The sequence below is a fragment of the Rhinolophus ferrumequinum genome, chromosome 6, assembly GCF_004115265.2.
Source record: "Rhinolophus ferrumequinum isolate MPI-CBG mRhiFer1 chromosome 6, mRhiFer1_v1.p, whole genome shotgun sequence".
Classification (NCBI taxonomy): domain Eukaryota; kingdom Metazoa; phylum Chordata; class Mammalia; order Chiroptera; family Rhinolophidae; genus Rhinolophus; species Rhinolophus ferrumequinum.
Genome location: NC_046289.1, coordinates 72,132,329 through 72,153,195, shown reverse-complemented (window position 1 = coordinate 72,153,195; position 20,867 = coordinate 72,132,329). Strand labels below are relative to the sequence as shown.

The window sequence follows — 20,867 nt, the reverse complement described above, 5'->3', positions numbered from 1 at the left end:
GCTGCTCATGACGGCACATAGTAGCCCATGGCAGCACACAGCAGCCTGTGGCAGCACACAGCAGCCCACCGCAGCTCATGCACCAACCTCCCGGCTGCTGACTGCAGCCCAGCTCCAGGGAGAGCTGTTGTTCACCATCTTAGCTGTAGAGGATGCAGCTCACTGGCCCATGTGGGAATCGAACCGGTGACCTTGGAGTTAGGAGCACGACTCTCTAACCACCTGAGCCACTGGGCCGGCCCGCATTCATTCTTTTTAAATTGAGTAGCTGTGTTTTTGCCAGGACCCATCAGCTCCAAGTCAAGTCGTTGTCCTTCAGTCTAGTTGTGGGGGGCGCAGCCCACTGTCCCATATGGGAATTGAACCGACAACCTTGTTGTTAAGAGCTCACACTCTAACCAACCAGCCATCCAGCCACTTCCCTACATTCATTCTTGATTTTGCTAACTAGTGTCTTTTTTCTTTTTCTTGATCAGCATTCCAGTTGTCAAGTTGTTGCCTCTCAACTCAAAAATTTCACTGTCTGCTGTGCAATAATGGAGCTCGCCCCTGTAAATATTTCTTCTTTGCCTGCTGGCATTACAGAAAGTTTGACAGTAGAGGGTTTTGGAGAATCACAGGAAAAAAAGAGGTTTCTGTTCCTGGTTCTAGTGTGCTCATTTAGGCAGGCTCATGCAGCAGATGTGGACTCTGCAGACCAGACTCCTGAAACTTAGGACCTGTCTCCAGCAGCACACATGGTTTCCTGCAGAACACAATTCTGTTAGCATATGGCTTCTGAAATGTCCAATTCCAGCAATTCCCAGTGGCCAGTAGCACTTGGCACCTCCCCCTGGGCAGTTTCCCTGCTACCTCCTAGGTGGATTTGCAGTGAATAGTTTACTGCCAATATTCCAGAGAACAACTTTACAGTTCCTTTGAGTTCTGACATGCAGCCACAGAAAACTTGTGGGCTATTCAGTAAAACATGACTTCACTCTCTCCAATGAGGTCTGCATCTCTGCCCTGAATGGTGTTGTCTACCAGATCTATACCTTTTTTGGTACTCTATCTCAACTCTAGTGATTTGTGGATGTTCTTTAAATCCGCTATTCCTGTATTCGTTAGAGTTCTCTTTTTACTAGTCAATCCTCATTCTCCCCCAAATAAATCCCGTTATAGTTAATAATTCTGTATATTACACTTTTCCTGTTCAAATTACTATGTAGTATCTGTCTCATGGTTGGATCTTAATTAGAATGGTTATCCTAGATAAAGGTGTATCAAGTTTGTTGATCTTTACAAACAAACAACTTCTGGCTCCATTGATTTTCTTTATTCTTTTTCTGATTCTTTTTTTCTTTTCGCTATTCCAATTGGGTATTTTTTGCTACTTTTCTTCCAAATTACTGATTCGATCCTCTGCTTCATCTAGTCTGCTGGTGAGTCCTTCTAGTGCATTCTGCATTTCAGTTATTGTATTCTTCATTTCTGACTGGTTCTTTTTTATTGTTTTTATGTCCTTTTTAATGCTTATTATCTCTATGTTGAAGTCTCACTGAGTTCATCTATTCTTCCCCTAAGTTCACTGAGCATCCTTCTAACCATTTTTTTGAATTCTGTGTCTGGTAGGTTCCTTGCCTCCATTGTGTTTAGTTCTTTTTCTGGAGTTTTCTCCTGTTCTTTCAGTTGGGATGTATTTCTTTGTTTCCTCATTTTGGCTGTCTCTCTGTGTTTGTTTCTATGTATTAGATAGATGTGCTATGTCTCTCAGTCTTGACCGGGTGGCCTTATGTAGTAAGTGCCATGTGGGACTAGTCTCTCTGGTCACCTGTGCTGGGTTCTCCAGAAAAGTCCCTTTTGTGTGTTGTGTATGCACTCCTGTTATAGTTGAGCCTTGATTGCTATTAGCAGATCAGTGGGTGAGATTTATTCCCACTCAGGCTGACTAGCTGTGGGGTTTTGTCACGTCCACAGCTTATAAGCTGCTGTGTGAGGGGCTTCCCCTGTAAAGCAGGATTCACCCATGGGCTCTGGTGTCTGTTGAGACTGCTCTTTGGTTGTGCCACTTGTAGGGCTTTTGGGTGGTGCTCTGCTGTGGTCTGAAGCCAATGTCCAGGTATGTTGGTTCTGGGGCCTCTTGGGAGGGGCTCCATTGTAGGCCCACATCAGCCACTGCCTGTGACTAGCCAGGGACTACTTGCTAGTAGGAGCTACAAAGTGATCCACTGTTGGTCACTGCCTGTGATAGACCAGGAGGCATGTGAGAGAAGCCACACTGCAAACCAAGGCCAGCTACCACCAGTACCAGGCCTAGGTTAGCTCTGCAAAAAGCCCAGGACACCCCAAGACCTGCTGCTGCCTGATGGCTCCATAAGGCTCAGCCGCTGATAGAGCTTCATGTGGTATACAACTGGGGTAAGGTGGGGTCAAAGTGAGTTACCAGGGTGGGACGAGTGGTGTTCACCACGTTAGATTCTGGTTTGGTGCCAGTGCTAAGCCTGGAGCTACCTAGCAAATGTCTCAGAGCACACCAAGACCAGCCACTGCCATCCTGGAGCCCACGGACCCAAATTGTCCAGAAAAGAGTGCAATGTGGGCAGCTATAAAAATTACCTTAGAAGCACTGCTTTAGCTGCATCTCATAAGTTGTGATGTTGTTTTCATTTTCATTCAGTTCAATATGTTTTCTAATTTTCTATAGGAGCTCTTCTTTGATGCAAGTATTACGTAGAAGTATTTCAGTTAATTACCAAATATTTGTTATTGCCTGCATTAGTTTTCTATGGCTACTGTCACAAAATACCACAAATCAAGTGGGTTAAAACAACAGAAATTTAAGAGCAACTTTTGTCCTGGAGCCAGTGAAAACACCCATGTTGTCACCCAGAAATATGAAATGCTGAGACCATTCTGTAATCCTACCGTGTTTTCCCAAAAGTAAGACCTAGCTGGACAATCAGCTCTAATGCGTCTTTTGGAGCAAAAATTAATATAAGACCTGGTAGTATATTATATTATTATATTATGTTATGTTATGTTATATTATATTATATTATATTATATTATATTATATTATAATAGACCCGGTCTTATGTTATAGTAAAATAAGACCAGGTCTTATATTAATTTTTGCTCCAAAAGATGCATTAGAGCTGATCATCCAGCTAGGTCTTATTTTTGGGGAAACACGGTAAAATGCTTCCAGGGCCATTTCCACACATGGTGGTGCTGTACAACCCTGTGGGTATTAGGAAAAAACACACTGGCAAACAAGTTGATGCTGGACTGAATACTGGGAAACCTCATAAAGACATTCAATTTTGCATTCTAGCTCAGGCAGAGAACTCAATCACAATGGATCATGCACTTTTGTAGAACTGGTCTCCAGGAACTAGCTCAAATTGCAGGATGTCATTTCAGAGATCCTAGCCCAAGTGCAGAAAATCCTGTTCTTTATCAATGTTTTAATGAGCTGAGAATCCCCTTAGGGACACTTATCCATGATATACATGTATGTGGTGACTGGAAGAAGCAGAAGCTGGTGCCTATCCTCTTGGGTATTTTGCTGAAGAGAAAATTGTTACCCAAGGCCACTTTACTGTTCACCACATGACCCAGGGCTCTGAGAGATCTCCGACTCTTGGTTGAACAGCCCCTCTTCATAGAAATGAAGTGGTTCTTAGTGTTGGATAGGAAGGCATATTTCTTGAAACATTTTGAAGATGAGGATTAAGCGTTGTGAGCTTTCAACTTGATGAAGAGCAACATAGCCTTGTTCCATATGGGCTCAGCTCCCGCCACATTCTTGTTCATCTGCACCTGTCTAAAACTGCAGATGGAGAAGGGGGAAGGATTCTGCCCTGACTTGCAAAACCATCACATGGCTGCTCCTGTTTCTTCTGCAGCTAGTTCATGCAGGCACCTGGCAGCTGTCCTTATCAGTACTGCTGAGCTCCAATGAAGGCTCTGTGTCTCCTAGCTACTGATGGCATGTGGACCCAGATATCTGTGTTTGATGGAGAAGACCTTGGGAGACTTGGGTCAAAGACATCTGACCTCTGCCCTTTCCTGGAAAGACCATCCTCTAGAAGAACAAAGATGGTGAGCCCTGCTACTCCTTTATCCACCTCAGTACTCAGCAGTTTCTTGCCATCATGTTCTATGTTCTGGAGAGCGAAGAGGAGGAAAGCAAGGATGGCCTCAGGTGGGACATTGGGGATGTGCAGATGCTGCTCTCTAAGAAAAAAGACTAAAGAACCCCAACCTGACCCAAGTAGGATACTTCTAATTCAGCCTCTCAAACAAAAGGAGATCCAAAAGGCTGGAGACAACTTTTGACTGTCATATGTCAATGGAGGTAAAACAGGACTTACTGAAATGCAAAGCACAGTTCAACGAGAATAAAACCTTCTCCTCAATGATAGACATGAAGATGGTTTTGCACTGTCTTTACACATCTCAGAAGGAGCAGCTTATGAAGGATACAAATGGCCTATGTCAAGGAAATGTTCTTTTATTTGAAAAATAAAGTGGATATTGTGCATTCGTTCTGCCTCACGCATAGTTAAAACTTGCAGACAATATTGCTGCAGGTAGAAAAGGGGATATTCTTGGAGAACGATACTGCATCAGAATAAGATGCTCAGATTGAGAAGCCCCAGTGTGGCCAATAATTGCCTCCTTTCTGTATGGATCTTTATTCCATGTTTGGCTCAAACAAGAATCTAATATTTCTAAACATCAGTCAGAGCGGCCTTAGTACCTCACCAGTGAGAATTATTTGTGAAAAAATAGGCTCTGCTACCTGTAATCTCCAGAAAGTGGTCCTCAAAAATATCTCCCCAGTTGATGCTTATCGGAACTTCTGCCTCTCTTTTGGTGGCCATGAGACTCCCAACACGTCTGGCCCTTCAAGGAAATGACCAAAATGATATGTTTTCTCCATTGAGTAAGGTTTTGAGATACCCAAAATGTAATCTGCACTATCTCAGTTTCATATCTTGTTCTTCTACCATTCATCAACGAGCTGATCGCTCCTCTTCCCTCGAAATAAACCAGTCCCTGTCATTCTTGACAACCTCCTAGCAAATGAGCTGCTAGATGAGGGCATCAAGTTGCTGTACATGACTTTGAGATACCTAAAGTGCTTCCTGCTGAGGTTGTCATTGGAAAACGGTCACCTTATAGAAACCTGTGGCAAGGAGCTGTCTTCTACTTTGATCCTCAACCAGAGGCTGACTCACCTGTGTTTAGCAAAGAATGCTCTTGGGGATAGCAAAGTGAATCTTCTGTGTGAGGGCTTGAGTTACCCCCAAAGTAAATTACAGACCCTGGTATTATGGCGCTGCACATAACCAATGATGGCTGCAATCACATTTCAAAGCTTCTCCAAGAGCAATCAGCCTAACACTCTTGGACCTGGGGCTGAATCACATAGAAATTACTGGACTGAAGTTTCTGTGTGAGGCTTTGAAGAAACTACTGTGTAACCTGAGATGTCTGTGGTTGCAGGGATGTGCCATCATTTCTTTTAGTTGTGCAGACCTTTCATCGGCCCTCAGCCACAACCAAAGCCTGGCCACTCTGGGCCTGGGCCACAATTCCTTGGAGGTATGGTGGAGTCAAGATGTTGTGTGAAGGCTTGAAACCAAAATTTCGCCTCCGGGCACTTGGTTAAAGATAGAAGAACCTGATGCTCAAATCCAGAAACCGCTGACAGAAACCAAAGAAAGCAACCCACAACTGACTATTGAGAGTGACAATCGAGATCCCAGAAGAAAAAGACCTCCTTATGACTTCATTTTCTGAATGTAGATATGAGTTATACCTATCACCTAAATATTGCCTCTATCCCCTTCTTTCTCTTCTCCTACATTTAATTAAATGTAGCTTAGACCTCCTCATTTTATGCTGTATGTCTTTTTTACTCTTTTCTGTAGAGTCATTTTTTCTACAATAAAGTCATGGATCTTCGAGGTGATGGTGAACTTCCTATGAATTCTCTCAGTGATGTTAGTTGCTGAGTCAGATGTTATTTTAGCCTTGGTTGTGCCTCTGGCTTACATGAAACATGTGCAAATCACTTAACTTTGTTATAGATGAAATATTATTAATATATCTCAAGTATATTAAGAGAAATAAAGGTGAAAGTATTCATGAAAAAAGAAAAAGAAAAACCAAAAATTTATTCTCTCACAGTTCTGGAGGAGGCCAGAAGTCCAAAATCAAGGTGTTGGGAAGTCCATGCTCACTCCAAAGGCACTAGGGGATAATCTGTCTTTTCCTTTGTTCCTTTGCCTTTTCCAGCTTTTGGTGGCACCAGGCATTCCTTGGCTTGTGGCCACACCACTCCAGTCTCTGACTCCATGGTCACATTGCCTCTTACTCTTCTGGCTGTATTTCTTCTGTGTGTATCTCTCCTAAAGACACTTTTGTTAGATTTAGAGTCCACTCAGAAAATCCAGGATGATTTCATCTTAGGATCTTTAACTTACTTACATCTGCAAAGACTCTTTTTTCAAATAAGATCACATTTGTTCTGGGGTTTAGGACATGGACATCTTTCTGGGGGCCACCACTGAACCTACTGCATTATTTATTTAGGTTATAAATATATTTTCAACCCCACAAGTTAATATTTTTGCTTCATACAGTCACTTAAATTAACCCATATCTTTTGCTTTGCATTCCTTGTTGCTTCTTTGTGTTTTCTTCTGGGGTAATTTTCCTTCAGCCTAAAAAACAATAAGTTTTCTTTAAAATGTAGCTTGGAAGCAAACTCTCCATTTTGGTTTGTCTTAAAATATCTATTCTGTTTTCATTCTGGAAGGATATTTTTGTTGTGCAGAGAATTCTTGGTTGGCAGTTAATTTTCTTTCAGTACATTGAAGATATCTTGCCATTGGTTTTTAGCTATAGTTGTTGCTCTTTAGAAGTCAGTTATCCATTTTACTGATGCACCCATGGCTGTCTTTTTCTTAGAAGTGGGTGCTTTTAATATTTTCTCTTTGATTTTATTTTCGGCATTTTCCCCCTGATATGTCTAGATTTGAGTTTATTTGTATTTACCCTCCTTGAGTTTCATTTAATTGAATCTTAATATCTTAACACTCATTCTGGAGAACTCTAAGTCATTATCACTTTAAACATTGCCTTTGTTCCCCGTCTTTCTCTTCTCCTACATTTAATTAAGTATAGTTTAGACATCTTCATTTTTTCTTTTATGTCTCTTTGCTCCTCTTTTTTATTTTCCATCTTACTGTCTCTCCTTGCTTTATTCTGGATATTTTCACCAACTCTCACTTCAGTTGTGTCTTATCTGCTTTTATATTTTGCTCATAAATTTCTGTATTTAGCAAGGTCTATCATTCCTATTAATTTATTCTCAAATTTGCAATGTATTTTGCAAACATTTCACAATTGATTCAGGAAAGAAAAAACAACCTATCAATGAATGTCAAAAGTATTAGGTGAAATTTGATAAGGAACAAGATAGTTATATAGTTTCAAAATATCTTCTCGTAAATTACTTAATAACTATGAAAGGAAAAATAATAATTTTCTGATGGAAAATCCTGACAGGTGCTTTCTTAACCAAGTGATCAAAGTTAACATCACCAATAATAGGACAAACTGACATCACATACCTCCCAATATGATGCAGTGAGGGCACAATATCACTTCTGTGGTATTTCTGTAAAAAAATTGATGACCTGAATCTAATGATGAAGAAACATCAGACAAATCCAAATTGAGACGGAACACTTTACAGAACAGCTCATCTACACTGTCCAAAAATGTCAGTATCATGAAAGACAATGAAAATATGAGGAACTGTTCCAGATTAAAGGAAATTAAAGAGATATGACTGAATGCAATATATGATCCTGGATTAGATAAGGGGGAAAAGTCTGCTACAATGGACATTATTGGGATGGTTGGCAAATTCTGAAAATGGACTGGACATTAGGTAATAATGTATCCATGCTAAATTTGCAAACTTGGTAATTATACTATGGTTATAATTTCTTTTCTCTTATTAAAATACGATGTTTGCAACTTATTCTCAAATGCTTCAGAAAAAATGATAAAGCAAAAAGTGGAAAAATGTCAAAAGTTGATGAATTTGCATGAAGGGTTAATGTGATTTTTTGTCCTATTCAATGTAAATTTGAATTTTTTAAAAATATTTTTAAAAACTTACAATATCAATTTTCATAGCTCTAGTTCCTTGCTGAAAATTAAAGTTCAGCTTTTCTCTCCATGAAGCTAGTAAACACAGTTGTTATGCAGCTTGTGTCTGATAACTCCAGTATCTGGAGTCCTGGTGGGCTTCGGGTCATCCCTGGTCCCTCTAGTCCTACAAGCGCCCAAAGTACAGTTCTGCCTCTCAGAACAGAAGAGGCTCAGAATGGTGCTACCCTCTGGGTCACAGACCAGAGTGGGAAATTCTGCCCCAAGCAAACACCTGTCTACCCTGGGCAGACACCAGAGTCTGTCTACATCTCATTTCCCCACCCCAAAAGTCCACCAAAAGCATGATTCTATCTCTCCCCCACTTCCTTCAGACCAGCAGTGTCCCACACCTGAAGTAGTTCCAGCCCACACTGTCTGAGCTCCAGTCACCTCCCTGATCTAGGTTTGGTCATTCTTCCTTCTCTTATTGGCTCTTTAATGCCTTTCAGAACAATTAAGATTTTAAAAAATGTATTCACTTTAGCTTTCTAGTTGTCATCAATGGGAGAGTTAGTCTGAATGACCTCGTTTGCCATCATCATAAACTGAAATCATGTCTACTTCTCATTATAACACAAAAGGCTTACCTTAGTTAAAAAAAATTTGGATTAACATCACAAATGATCCAATCACACTCCTCCTCCTATTTTTTTGTAACCATAATTCACAAGACCCTAGAATGAATTAACATTTTATAATTGCTAGGTAACTAAATTGGCTATTAGCTGGCTTTAAATACATAGAAAGCTATTTTCTTTGAGAATTCCAGCCTTGATTGGCCTAACTAGCACACTATAACAAAATTCAATCTAGGATCTTAAGTACGAAATTCCCATGAAAAGTTTAGCAATGCAAGATGAACAAAGAAAGGAATTAATTGTCTTGATAAAAGAATTAAGTGATTATATAGGAAAATTAGATTTTAAAAAGACAATACCATTTACAGAATGTAGGGCTTCCTTCTGTATCAGTGCTGAAGGGGATGATGTTATCTCCTCTTCTTTCTGCTGATTTTTAAAATCGTCATCTATGGAGATCTGAAGTCCTGAGAACTTCCATTCAGTGTAGTCCACCTGCTTCAGAATAAAAACAAATGTAATTGTATGTAATTATAATAATTTCATAAAGTTAAACACATAAAATTACACATTATCAATATAATTATATAATTCATACAACAAATTATTATAACATAATGTAACATACAATTACATATAATTATATAACCATATAATAATACATATTTGTAATGTCATATATATTACATATATATTATGTATATTTTAGGTGCTACATAGTAACTTTAATCTAGTTTTCTATGAAAAAAAGGCAGTGTCAAGCACATAGGAAGTGTTCACTAAATACTTGTACTTTAATTACAGTTGAAGTGGACTGGTTAAATTGTGGTACTAAAGTTCTAAGCATGAACTGCAGGATCTATAATTTGTTGAATTAAATTAAAATGAGTGGACAGTCCAGAGGTTTATTAAACTACTCTGTGGAAACACAAACTAGCCACACAAAGACATGACTATTGCTTGTCTCGTGTGTCTGTTTCTGCTTCTACCTTTGAGAATAACATATCTGGGAACACTACAACCCATATTTTATCTCTTCTGGGTTTCTAAAGCCTTACCTGTAGTGTATTCCCAGTTAAGATGTTACGACTAAGATACTCCATTCTGTTCTTTCCTTGGATCCCTGTTCTTTTGCCATGTCTTCTTCTTGAGTAGCTTGCAACCTGGTGTTCCCTTTCCTTTCTTTCTCCCGGCTGAGGAGGTTTTCTCTTAGCTGGATACTGGCCAGCTTCAATGGGAATCTCAGCAGGTACCACCTTGTCCTAAATAGAAGGATCAGAGACAGCCTTACAAGATGATGGTTTAACAGCCTAGATACTCAAGAAAGGAATTTTTAAGCTAGCATCAGACTTCATTTCTCTCTAGCTACAGAGCTGAGACATGCCATCTCTCTCTCCTTCCCACAATAAAACCCAAAGTTTTGCTCCATCAATAGCCTGAGGGCATTATGAGGGATGCAGATTAAGCATGCAGAACACAAGGAACTTCTTTTCCTCCAATTTTAATACTGTCTTCTTTAAATATGCTCCACAGGATTGGTGGAAGTCTCCTACCTGGGGAGGAAAGGAAAACTTTTCCTCTTCGGATGATATTTCTGAACTATTCTTGGTGTCGTTCTCCTCAGTCCCAGCTTCTGGTTTCAAGAAGCTCTCTGGGGGTAGGTAACAGGACTTCCAATCCATCTGCACCTGAACAGATCCATTGGGTTTCCCCGCAGGGTCAGTGAGATTAAAATCACCTGAGAGACACACAGACATTAATAAGATCTGATCAAATGAAATAGGCAAGTGAGCATTTATCATCCCCCCCCTTTTGAATTTCACTATAATTTGTAATTAACATTCATCAAATAATCATAATACACTCAGAAGTAATATAGAATGGCAGTGAATATTTATATTCCCTTAGAATATTTACTTCTAATATTCCCTTAGAATATTTACTTCTAATATTTCCTTAGAATATTTATAGGGGAAGATGGATCTCCAAGTTTCAGGAAGGGATAGTCAAAAGATGGATGGAGAGGTCTAGCTTGCTTGTCATCAGTCACCCATTCAAAAAACAAAATTGCATTATTATGACTGTTATCAAAGGTTTGCTGTGCCTTAAGCATACCCAGAAAACCATTATCTACACTCAAGTGGTCCTTATTTCTAAAGTAACAAAACCCAAGAAAACTTCCACAAAATGGCTTTTTCTAAATGCCAGACTTCTCATTTGTAACACTCATTAATTAAACAGATGACTCACGTTGTCTCTCCTCTTTGGCAAAGGACAAGTTGTGAGTAGAAGTGTCTGTCAGCCTTTTTTTTTTTTTTTTTAAGTACTTGTGGTATTGGAAGGAGGGAGGCCTCACACACTTCCTGGTACATCCAGATGCTTGTTAAACATGGTTGGTATACTGGCTGTACCCATCCACACTTCCTACTGAAAGCACAGATACCCCCGCCTCACCCTCCCAGGGAGGCAATCAGAGAGTTGACCCTTCCTAGGTGCACCTCACAACCTGGGTATGAAAGTAAGGTAAGGTAGCATGGAGTTAAGCTCCATATTGGGGGAAAATATTCAAGAAATTTCCTTTAGTCATGGTATGGCATGGAAATCTTGCTAACTTGTGTCTAATGTTTAAAAGAAGCAAGAGAATTATGGGGTGGTATTAAGGGCACAGCTTATAATCTGCTATCTGGTCATATGCTAAGAGACAATAGGCCTTAAGTAAAGACAAATACTGGGAAGCCCTACAGAATCAGAAAATATTTGTTCAGAGATACAGACTTCAGGTTGGTGGGTCTACCCACTTGGGAATCTTGTTTATATTGTTGAAAAACAGCAGAAGCCAGTGTTTCCATGTGATTAGTGAGGACCTGAGTCTGCTCTGTCGCTCTTCACAATATTTTAAAATCCTTTCAGCATGTTTTAAGAGAGAGTGTTCCAAGCAAGTAAGCAAAGGAAAGTAGGATTAGGACAGAGAAACACACTGGGCAAAGACCATAAAGATGCAATAACCTTGAACTCCCACCTTTAATGGATTTGTTTTGTGCCAGAGGCAGCAAAGGCACTTGGACTTTGCCGAGGTACAAGCCAGGCTCTGAGTCTTCATCATCAAAAACATACACAGATAGGGCCTCCCGCCTCAGATATTGATCCAGGTCAGACGTCACAAGCACTGGGAATTGAGCTTGGTCTCTAAAGTAGGGATTGTTACTGGCTGGAATGATGGCAGTGTCATGGTCAGAAAAGGTAAAGAAGCGGTACATGGCATACGGACTGGGTTGGGTTCCCAGCCATCGACTCTGGAGGCCGCAACATCTGGTGATTTCCACCCGCAGCTCGTTATGATGCTTCCAAGTCTTTGATCTGGACTGGAGAGATGTTGGTCTTGGATGGAGGAAAAGGGCAACCTGAGAGAGTTGTTATAGGTGAAGCCCAGCACCCTTGATGAGCAAGAGAAGAGCTATGATCTAGAGAACTGTTGAATCCTGACTGGGTCACAGAGAAACCTAATGACTTCACCTGCCTGCAAACTGGCTCTGGCAGATAGTTATCTAAGGGAGATGCTGGCACTCAGTCCTTAGCTTTGAGAATGGAACAGAGAAGATATTTTGTTCACAGCAGGGACAGGTAGCTAGCTCCAAAGGCATGGTTTCATTTCAAACTCAGGCTTGGCTAAGGGAAGAATCTGAATTAGTTGTGGTGTAACAGTTTTTCTCTTTCATCCACATTCAACACTTATTGAGAATAGTAGACTGAGCTGTTTTCATGAGCTGCTTGGCTGAGGCTCCTTTGAGATGCATGGGCACATCCTTTTTCTCACCTCATTCTCCTGGGCCTCCCAGGCTCCAAGCACATTGGCTGACAGGTAGGCCTGGGCTTTCTTTTGCTTATTGCATGCCTGTAGACTGGCTCTTATGGGGAAATACAGCTTCATCCAGTATTCTAGCACCCCGAAGTCTTCTCCATGAGCTCCTGGGTAGCAGAAAGTATGAAAGGCACAGAGGATATACTCGTAGATGGTGTGGCAAGGATCAAGAATAAAGCAGAGGAAGAAAATGGGAAACCACTAGAAGAACAACTATAGACTTTGGGAGATTCTGCATTAGTTCCGGGAGCTATGGGAAGCTAAGAGCACTTACCAATAAGTGTGGCAGAGCCATGGACGCTCTCTACAGTCTCCAGCACCCTGTCAAAGCAAATCCATCCAGTTGCAAGGGTGTGGTACTCACTGGCTAGAGCCTGGTGGAGATCAAGTCGGGCTGAAGCCCCTTGAAGGTAGTGCAAGAAAAGGGAATCTAACTCTACCACATACTGTGAGGTGAAGTCATACAGGGGCTGTGGTCCCACAGCTAGTGGGGTACAGTGGGTCTCATAATCATAGAAGGAATAGGTGCAGAAAGTGGTAGGTTGAGTATCTTCAGCCTGAGCCAGGGCAGCAGATGTCAGGAAGGCCTGGTGGATATGCAGCTCAAAAAGATTCTCACTCTGACGCAGCAGAGAAATGTCCACTTCATCCTCATCTCTGTGGGCTGGCAATGTTTCCATATGTAATGACATCTGTCGGGTACCATAAGCCACATCTTTGAGCTGTTCTAGAGGTAAAAGAAAACTGCCTATCCATCAAAGAGTAGGGAGCTCTTCCTTAGGATAAAGGAAGGTGGACAGAAGGAGAATAAAAACAGTGGTGGAAGTCCAAGTTGTGATTATCTCAAGAAACCATGTGATTCTAAAGGAAAAGCAATAGACTAACAACCAGGAGGTTTGAATTCTGTTGGCCAAATAATCCAATGTCTCCTTTTGAAATAAGGTTCAAAATGAGTGATTGGAAAGTAAACACTAAGCTCAGGAAAACACTGGAGGCGCAATTTCATCTATAAATGACATTGTTTTGGTTTACAGCAAGATCCTATGGATTAATTGGTAATTCCATCAGAGGAGCACTAGAAAGAGAAAATGTGAATATTTCCAAAAGTTTGGGACATTGGCCATGGAAAGAATAGCAAATTATAATCATGGTGTCTATTACATTACATTGGACTCCATCAAGAAATGATTCCCACTCTCCAGCCAGATCACAAGAATCTTCATCCTGTTAAGAATTTGATTTAATGTGGAGCCAGCCCGGTGGCTCAGGCGGTTGGAGCTCCGTGCTCCTAACTCCAAAGGCTGCCGGTTCGATTCCCACATGGGCCAGTGGGCTCTCAACCACAAGGTTGCCAGTTCAACTCCTCGAGTCCCGCAGGGATGGTGAGCTGCGCCCCCTGCAACTAGCAATGGCAACTGGACCTGGAGCAGAGCTGCACCCTCCACAACTAAGACTGAAAGGACAACAACTTGACTTGGAAAAAAGGCCTGGAAGTACACACTGTTCCCCAATAAAGTCCTATTCCCCTTCCCCAATAAAATCTTAAAAAAAGAACTTCTACAAATAAATAAAATAGTATTGAAAAATGGGTAAAGGACAGAAACAGGCAATTCTCAAAAGAAATAATACAAGTAACTGGAAAACATGAAAAACTCTTAAGCCTTACCAGTAATGAAAGAACTATTAAGTTAAAGCAAATGAATCTTCAGAAGTAAATACGGTTATTTATCCTGCACTGTCCTCGGAGAAAGACCCTGAATCTGAAAGACATGAGCATTTCAATCTCAGGGGGGATTCCCTTTGTCATATGGCAGTGACCTTTTAACAGACTCACCCTGGCAGGGATAAATCATGCCCCAGAATGACTCACCTCCCTCTACTCTAGTTCCATGCTCACTAAGTAACCTACTTACTGACTCTGCTTTCCAGAGAGAGGGCTGATTTGTACAGTGGTTCCAAATATTCTCATGGCAGCAACAAGGAAGCCAGTATCACAAAATAACAACGAACACTCCGGCTTAAATATCAGTCTTTGCTGAATTTTGGTTAGGGTAAGTTAGGTCTCTCATCACTGGGTATAATAACAAAGCCAATTTTCTTGACATGCAAGGCCGAGACCAGCTCCTGGTCATCAGTGATGATACTAAATATAGGAAGTACCACACTGTGAAATTTGCACAGAGGTCGAGCCAGATGCCCCGTCATAGCAACAGGCTCAAACAACAACAAAGAATTTAGAGACTTTTAGAGAGAAATCACAGAAAAGGATGCTGAGAGATGAGTGATGAAGCTCTATTATTTCATAAAAACCGCTGGACAGGCCTGCGTGGAGGAAACAATCCTGAGAGAAGGAGTTTACACCACCCTGAGGGCCAACAGTGATATGCCTCTCATTCTCAAAATAGATTCAGCAATTGCTGGACCCTCTTGAAACTCTCCAGAGAAATCAGAGAAAGACGCTGACATGATAGAGGAAAAGAAGCTGCTAACCAGGTAAGAAAACAACAAAGACGATAGGATAAAGAACAGGAGGGGTAAGTCACATGCCGAGGACATAAGTGGGCTTCTAGACAGGTACACAGAGGGGAGCACAGGCATTAGCTGTGTGATGGGTTCCAAGGTGAGGGGAACAAAGTACTAAGACTTGCCAGATAGTGGAAGGCCATGGCTTCTTAAAATACCTTCCAGCTGCTTGATACGATCGTTCTTGAGGTCCAGGAGTTGATTCAACCTCCCCAGTTTTTCTTTATGATCTTTATTTTCATTATTGGCTTTTGTCATCATTGCCTCCAGTTCCTCCTGAAACAAAATAATGTCTAAACATTTCTATCTCCGTGGCCCAGAACTAAAGAGCTAGATAAAAAGGTGGCACTTGCTGGGTAAAGAAGACTCCGCTATCTCCTTAGCAGGGCAGATTATCCACTAGGATAATCACAGACCCCTCCAAGATCAGTAATGTTATTAGTGCATAGGATAATATTTTCCTAGGTCTGGCAAAATTTGAACTCAGAGGTTCACACCTGCCATTTTCATTAGCTGGCCCCTTCACTGGCTGCTATTGCCAACATGCCATGGGAATGTGTGAGTACTCAAGTTCTTCAAAGGACAGCACTCCCTGTGTTTGCACAGGACCTTGCATATCAAATTGCATCAACCCTGGAAACTCAGGTTGTGCTTCATTCCCAGTCTTGCAAGTGGTTCCCGTGTGCCATTTTATCTATACCCTTCTTGTACCATCTTTTCTTGCACCTGATAGCACACGTTGATTTTGCACTGCAGAACAAGCATGTCTCTGGTCTTTTCTAGTTCCAATATGGTTTCTGCATGCGATACTTGCAACTCACTTAACATCTGGGACAGTTTCTTTTCTTCATGGTTGTTTGGTTCACAGGGCTATAAGGGGAAAAGCATTAGTAAAAGGGAGTATAAATATAATAGGTACAGTAATAACTATTCTCCATTAAGCAGTTGTTGGTAATAGTAAAATACTAGCAGCAGAATCTACTCCAAAATGTAAAAGAGGACTTGTGTAAATTCATGTTCAGTAGCAGCAGAGAGAAAGTTATACAGCCTCTAATGGCTATTTGCTCCTCAGCAGATCATTTCAGGTCCTCATCGGAAAAAAATATTTTAAATTTTTTGAGCTATAAAGGGTAGGAAAATGTGGAGCTCATGAAATTACCTCTACTCTCAGTCTTCTCGTATCCTTTCAAATATTGTCCTCAATCAGGACAAAATGTCATTCAGGTAGTATTCTAATCCCTTCATCTTTTCTAGGGATATTTTACAGAGATCCCTCTGTAGAGGGGACTTACTTGATCAAAGATGCACATACCTCTATCTGAGTGTCCTCTTGGAATAGAGCTGGGGGAGTAGCTGGGTCAGATTGTTTGTCAGGAGATTGGGAAATTGTGTCTGTATTTTGAAGGATCTGTACTTCCTGGTTTTGCTTCTGAAGTAGATCGGTGACTTCAAGATTCAAATCCTTGTTTTGAGCTGGGGAAAAAGTAATCCAGAAAGCTGAAACTCTGTAGTTATCAATAACCATGGTTAAAACTGGACCAAGTGTGAATTAAATGTTCCCACTAATGTTTAACTCATTTTAAAAATTTGCGCTTAGGTATTTCTACAAATGGAGATCCTAGCTTATTGACCTGACCTTTGGACTCCAAAAACAAAACAAAAAACAGCTATAGAACTGTAAAGTGGAAGGGAGAACATTAACAACAAATAAAAACAGAGCCTCTTGATTGGCTAGGACAGGCCAAACTTTTGATAGCACCATCCAAACCAGTATCTCAACAACTCCTCTCCAACTCCATTCTGACTTCCATGCTACTGACTCTGTGGCACCGACTCCACTCCCACCCTCATCTGGAGGGAGTGTGAGCGTTTGGGCGTTTCTGTGTGTGTGTGTGTGTGTGTGTGTGTGTGTGTGTGTGTTTCTGGTAAGAAACGTGATCAGTGTTTAGTGTGATCATTTCATTATCATACATTAAACAGGGCGTTAGTTTATATTACCCTTAGGTCTTTACAAGACTTCACTTGTGCTTCATACCTACTATAAGGTCTTCAGCATGTGTTGTAAGCTTTATCCTTTGATAGTTCCTGCCTCTATTTTTCTTGATGTCATATTTCTTTTCCTTCACTCTCCTATGTGACTATACTAAAATATGATGAAATATAAGCTAGGTAAGACTAAATATCAAGGTCTAGGCTATCAAAAATAAGCAAGACAAAGGTCTCTTTGACATTGACAGTATTTTAAATCTTTGGGGTTTTTTTTCAAATTTTTATTTGTTTCACTCTTAGGATATATTATGATGATTAGTCAGTACACTCTAATATATGCTATGGTAACAAATATGTGCTACATCTCTGTGGTATAACACAACAAAGTTAAATTCTTTGCTTGAGAAGTCCAGGATAAATCAAGAGGCTCTTCTCCAGGTGAGTCTTGGGGATTAATCAGATTTAATTCTGTGGCTCTACTATTTTGACATGTGGCCTCCAATACAGCTTATACAAACTAAGCAACTAAAGCAAGTCAGCCAAGAGGACAGGCTGCTGCACCACCGCCCTGCCTGCCAATTGCCTCCTCAGGCAGGAAACCTTGAACGTGCTTCTCAACGCCCAAACCCCTAAGAAATCTTTGGAATAACTATCAACTATTTTCCAAATTAGCCGGGGGAGTGGTAGTGGTAACCTAACCTAAAGCAGTGACTTGCTTCTCAATTTCAGGTATTGGGTGTTTAAACAAAAAAAGACTCTCAGTCACCTCTAAACTGATTGATAAGATCAAAAGGCAGAGGCAATCCTTTTCAATACTTTCAATAAATAAAGTAAATGTTTAAAAACATAATAAATTATGAACTGGCATACTCTCAAATGGGAAGTCATTATGGAGGAAAAAAGTATATGAGAGAGGTGGGTGTCGTGCTTTCTGGATTGTAAATCCAATCTGATCGCTAGTGTTCTTATTCTAGTTATCCATGACCAAGTGAGGGATGGGAGAAATGCTGGCCCAAGGTCCCTTCTCCCAAACCAGAGGTAGAAGATGCTTCATTTGAGAGAACTCTTCAAGGCCTGACCTACCTTTCTCATTGGACAGCTGAAGTAAGACTTCTCTCTTCTCCAGTTCAGCATCCAGCTGATCCTGCAACTCAGAGACTTTCTGCTGTAGCTGTTCTCCTACAAGCTCATCGCTCAAGTGGGGCTGATTACTGCTGTCCAGCATGCTGAAAATGGGGAGCAAGTAAGGAAGGAGGGGGGCGTTGTCAGATGGATACTTGAAGGTGCGTGATAGGATGCCTTTACTACAGTTTCAGCATCTTCTTTCAGCATCTCCTGGGACTTGTTCATCATTCATTTCCCTACATGTTTTTTTCTGCCCCTGCTTTATCTGTAACTGTCATTTACCAACTGCCTTGGAACTTTTGGGTCCCACTGAGGAATTCTTTAGTATCACTTCTGATTAGGTCTCAAATAGCCCACTGAGCAAACAACCCAACTCATATCTATTTCCCAAGAACTTTTCCAGCATGCTGGCTTTCTTTAGGCAGGTACCTAGCTGTGTACCAAGACATTCTCAGGCCTGCTGGATTAGAAATAAGGAACAAAGTGCTCCTCTTTTTCTTACTTCATTCCTCTACCATCACCAATGGCTTGTTTAGAGAATATTTGCCTTTGAACTAGATTACAAATGACTATACTAAAGGGCAGGAACTAAATTTTTCAGTGACTGTACCCTGCACGCCATGAGGGCAGACTCATTTTGAGTGTAAAATACACATGGTCAGTCCTTGACTGTTTACACAAGTGAAGTGACATTGATAAACTATTATTTCTGCTTATGTCTTTTTCTTATTTATCATTTTAATAAATGCGGTCTAAAGACAACTTGCTTAGGCTACCGTGTTTCCCTGAAAATAAGACCTAGCTGGACAATAACCTCTAATGCATCTTTTGGAGCAAAAATTAATATAAGACCTGGTCTTATTTTACTATAAGACTGGGTATAATATAATATGATATAATACCAGATCTCATATTAATTTTTGCTCCAAAAGACGCATTAGAGCTGATGGTCCAGCTAGGTCTTATTTTCAGGGAAACACGGTAGTGTTATGAGTTCTTGGCACTTCCTGACCATACATGACATGAGGATCCAAGAAGATAATATGAATGGTGAATGGAAGAGGTGTTGGCCACAGGGAGTCTTCAGAGTGGATGATCCCCACACTGCTTCTTTTCACTGAATTGAAGAGATTCAGTTGCTCCCAGGATGCTCCCCACACAACCTCCCCAATCTACCCTCTGCTGCCTTTAACTGAGTCAGAAGGCACGTTTAATTTTTTTTTAATCCAAGCTATTTTAATTTCAAAATTAATACATGAATATATACGTGTTGTGAAAAAGTAAAATGATGTGAAAGTATGTAGAATAAAATTGAAAGTGCCTCTTTGCCTTACTCTAATCTTTTTAGGTCCGAATTAGCATATTCGTTTGCAACCTGATTTTTCTTTTAACAATATATCTTAGTTATACAGGTCTACCTCATTTTTAACAGCTTCATAGTATTTTGTTGTGGGAATGAAACATGATTTATTTAGTCAATCCCTATCAAAGGAAATTTGGATTGTTTCCTTTTTTTTTAACTATTACTAACAGTGCAGTAATTAACATTCTTATTATACAATATCTTTGCACATATATAAAATGATTTCTTTAGTTTTTATTCAAAGAAAATGGAATTGCTGGCACAAAAGACATGCAAATGTTTAATATTTTGACAGGTAGTGTCAAATTCCCTTCCAAAAAGACTGCCAGTTTATATTCTCACTAACAGTATTCAGTACCAATTTCCCCATATCCTTATCAATACTACGTGTTATTTTTTAAATTGGGAAGGTACTTTTCTATTCTATAATTTTCTCTTATAACAAACAATGCTCTGGAACCCAAACTTGGTACTCACTTTTCTAAGAGTTTGTCATAATTGTCATTCAGCAATTTTCGTTCTTTTTCCAAATCTTCAACTCTTTCCTGAAACTAAGAATGATGGTAGAGTGACTGAGGTAAAACATTTAAATCTACTGCCTTGTACAGGATCTCCTTTTTCTGTTGCAGGATGGGGCTTGGGTGGGAGGTTTTCTACATTCATCTTCCATGTCTCTGAGGAGCCATTCGACTAGAAAGACTTGAACCAATTAAAGGTAGGATAGAAACTTTTATTGGTATTAATAAGGAGTCTCTAAAGAAATCATCATGGTGTCTGGTTTTCTGTTAGGGAAGCAGCAGAACACTGTAATAGAGCAAAGACTTTGGAGAATAGATAAAAGTATAAATCACAGTTTCTCCCCCAATGGTATAATCCTGAGCAAATTATTTAACACCTGGAGGTTCATTTTTCTCATTTGAAAAACTGAAATATCCGTAATGTTGCTAAGATACACTTTTTAACATCTCTAAAATTGGAACGTAACTTACAATTGATGGTCTCCTTCAATTGTTACCATTACTTACCTCCTTCAGTGTTATCTGCAGGATGGACACATCTTCCAGCTGGCTCTTCAAGCTCACAGCTTTCTTGCTTTCCTCCTTCAGCTCTGCCTTAAGCTCATTCACTTGGCTAAGGAGGGCATCATGGGCTGCACTCAAGACACCCTGATTCTGGGGCAAAAGGAAAGTTACCATGGGAATGGTCATATCAC

The 20,867-nt window shown here is 40.4% G+C and overlaps 1 protein-coding gene across 2 annotated transcripts in view; it reads right to left on the bottom strand.

Moving 5' to 3' along the window:
- Positions 1-20,867, bottom strand: part of RPGRIP1 (RPGR interacting protein 1) — a 56,299-nt gene that overhangs the window by 18,911 nt on the left and 16,521 nt on the right. The window contains exons 6-17 of one of the 2 annotated variants that reach the window (XM_033108924.1): positions 20,680-20,826; positions 20,132-20,205; positions 18,250-18,392; positions 16,490-16,650; positions 15,904-16,047; positions 15,303-15,453; positions 12,929-13,381; positions 12,610-12,761; positions 11,815-12,157; positions 10,349-10,533; positions 9,854-10,057; positions 9,155-9,293 (exon numbers count right to left, since the gene is read on the bottom strand). In XM_033108924.1, coding sequence (XP_032964815.1) covers positions 9,155-9,293; positions 9,854-10,057; positions 10,349-10,533; positions 11,815-12,157; positions 12,610-12,761; positions 12,929-13,381; positions 15,303-15,453; positions 15,904-16,047; positions 16,490-16,650; positions 18,250-18,392; positions 20,132-20,205; positions 20,680-20,826 — 2,296 coding nt within the window. Of the gene's footprint in view, positions 1-9,154; positions 9,294-9,853; positions 10,058-10,348; positions 10,534-11,814; positions 12,158-12,609; positions 12,762-12,928; positions 13,382-15,302; positions 15,454-15,903; positions 16,048-16,489; positions 16,651-18,249; positions 18,393-20,131; positions 20,206-20,679; positions 20,827-20,867 lie in introns of those variants that run through there. The other variant, XM_033108925.1, reaches the window with a different exon arrangement.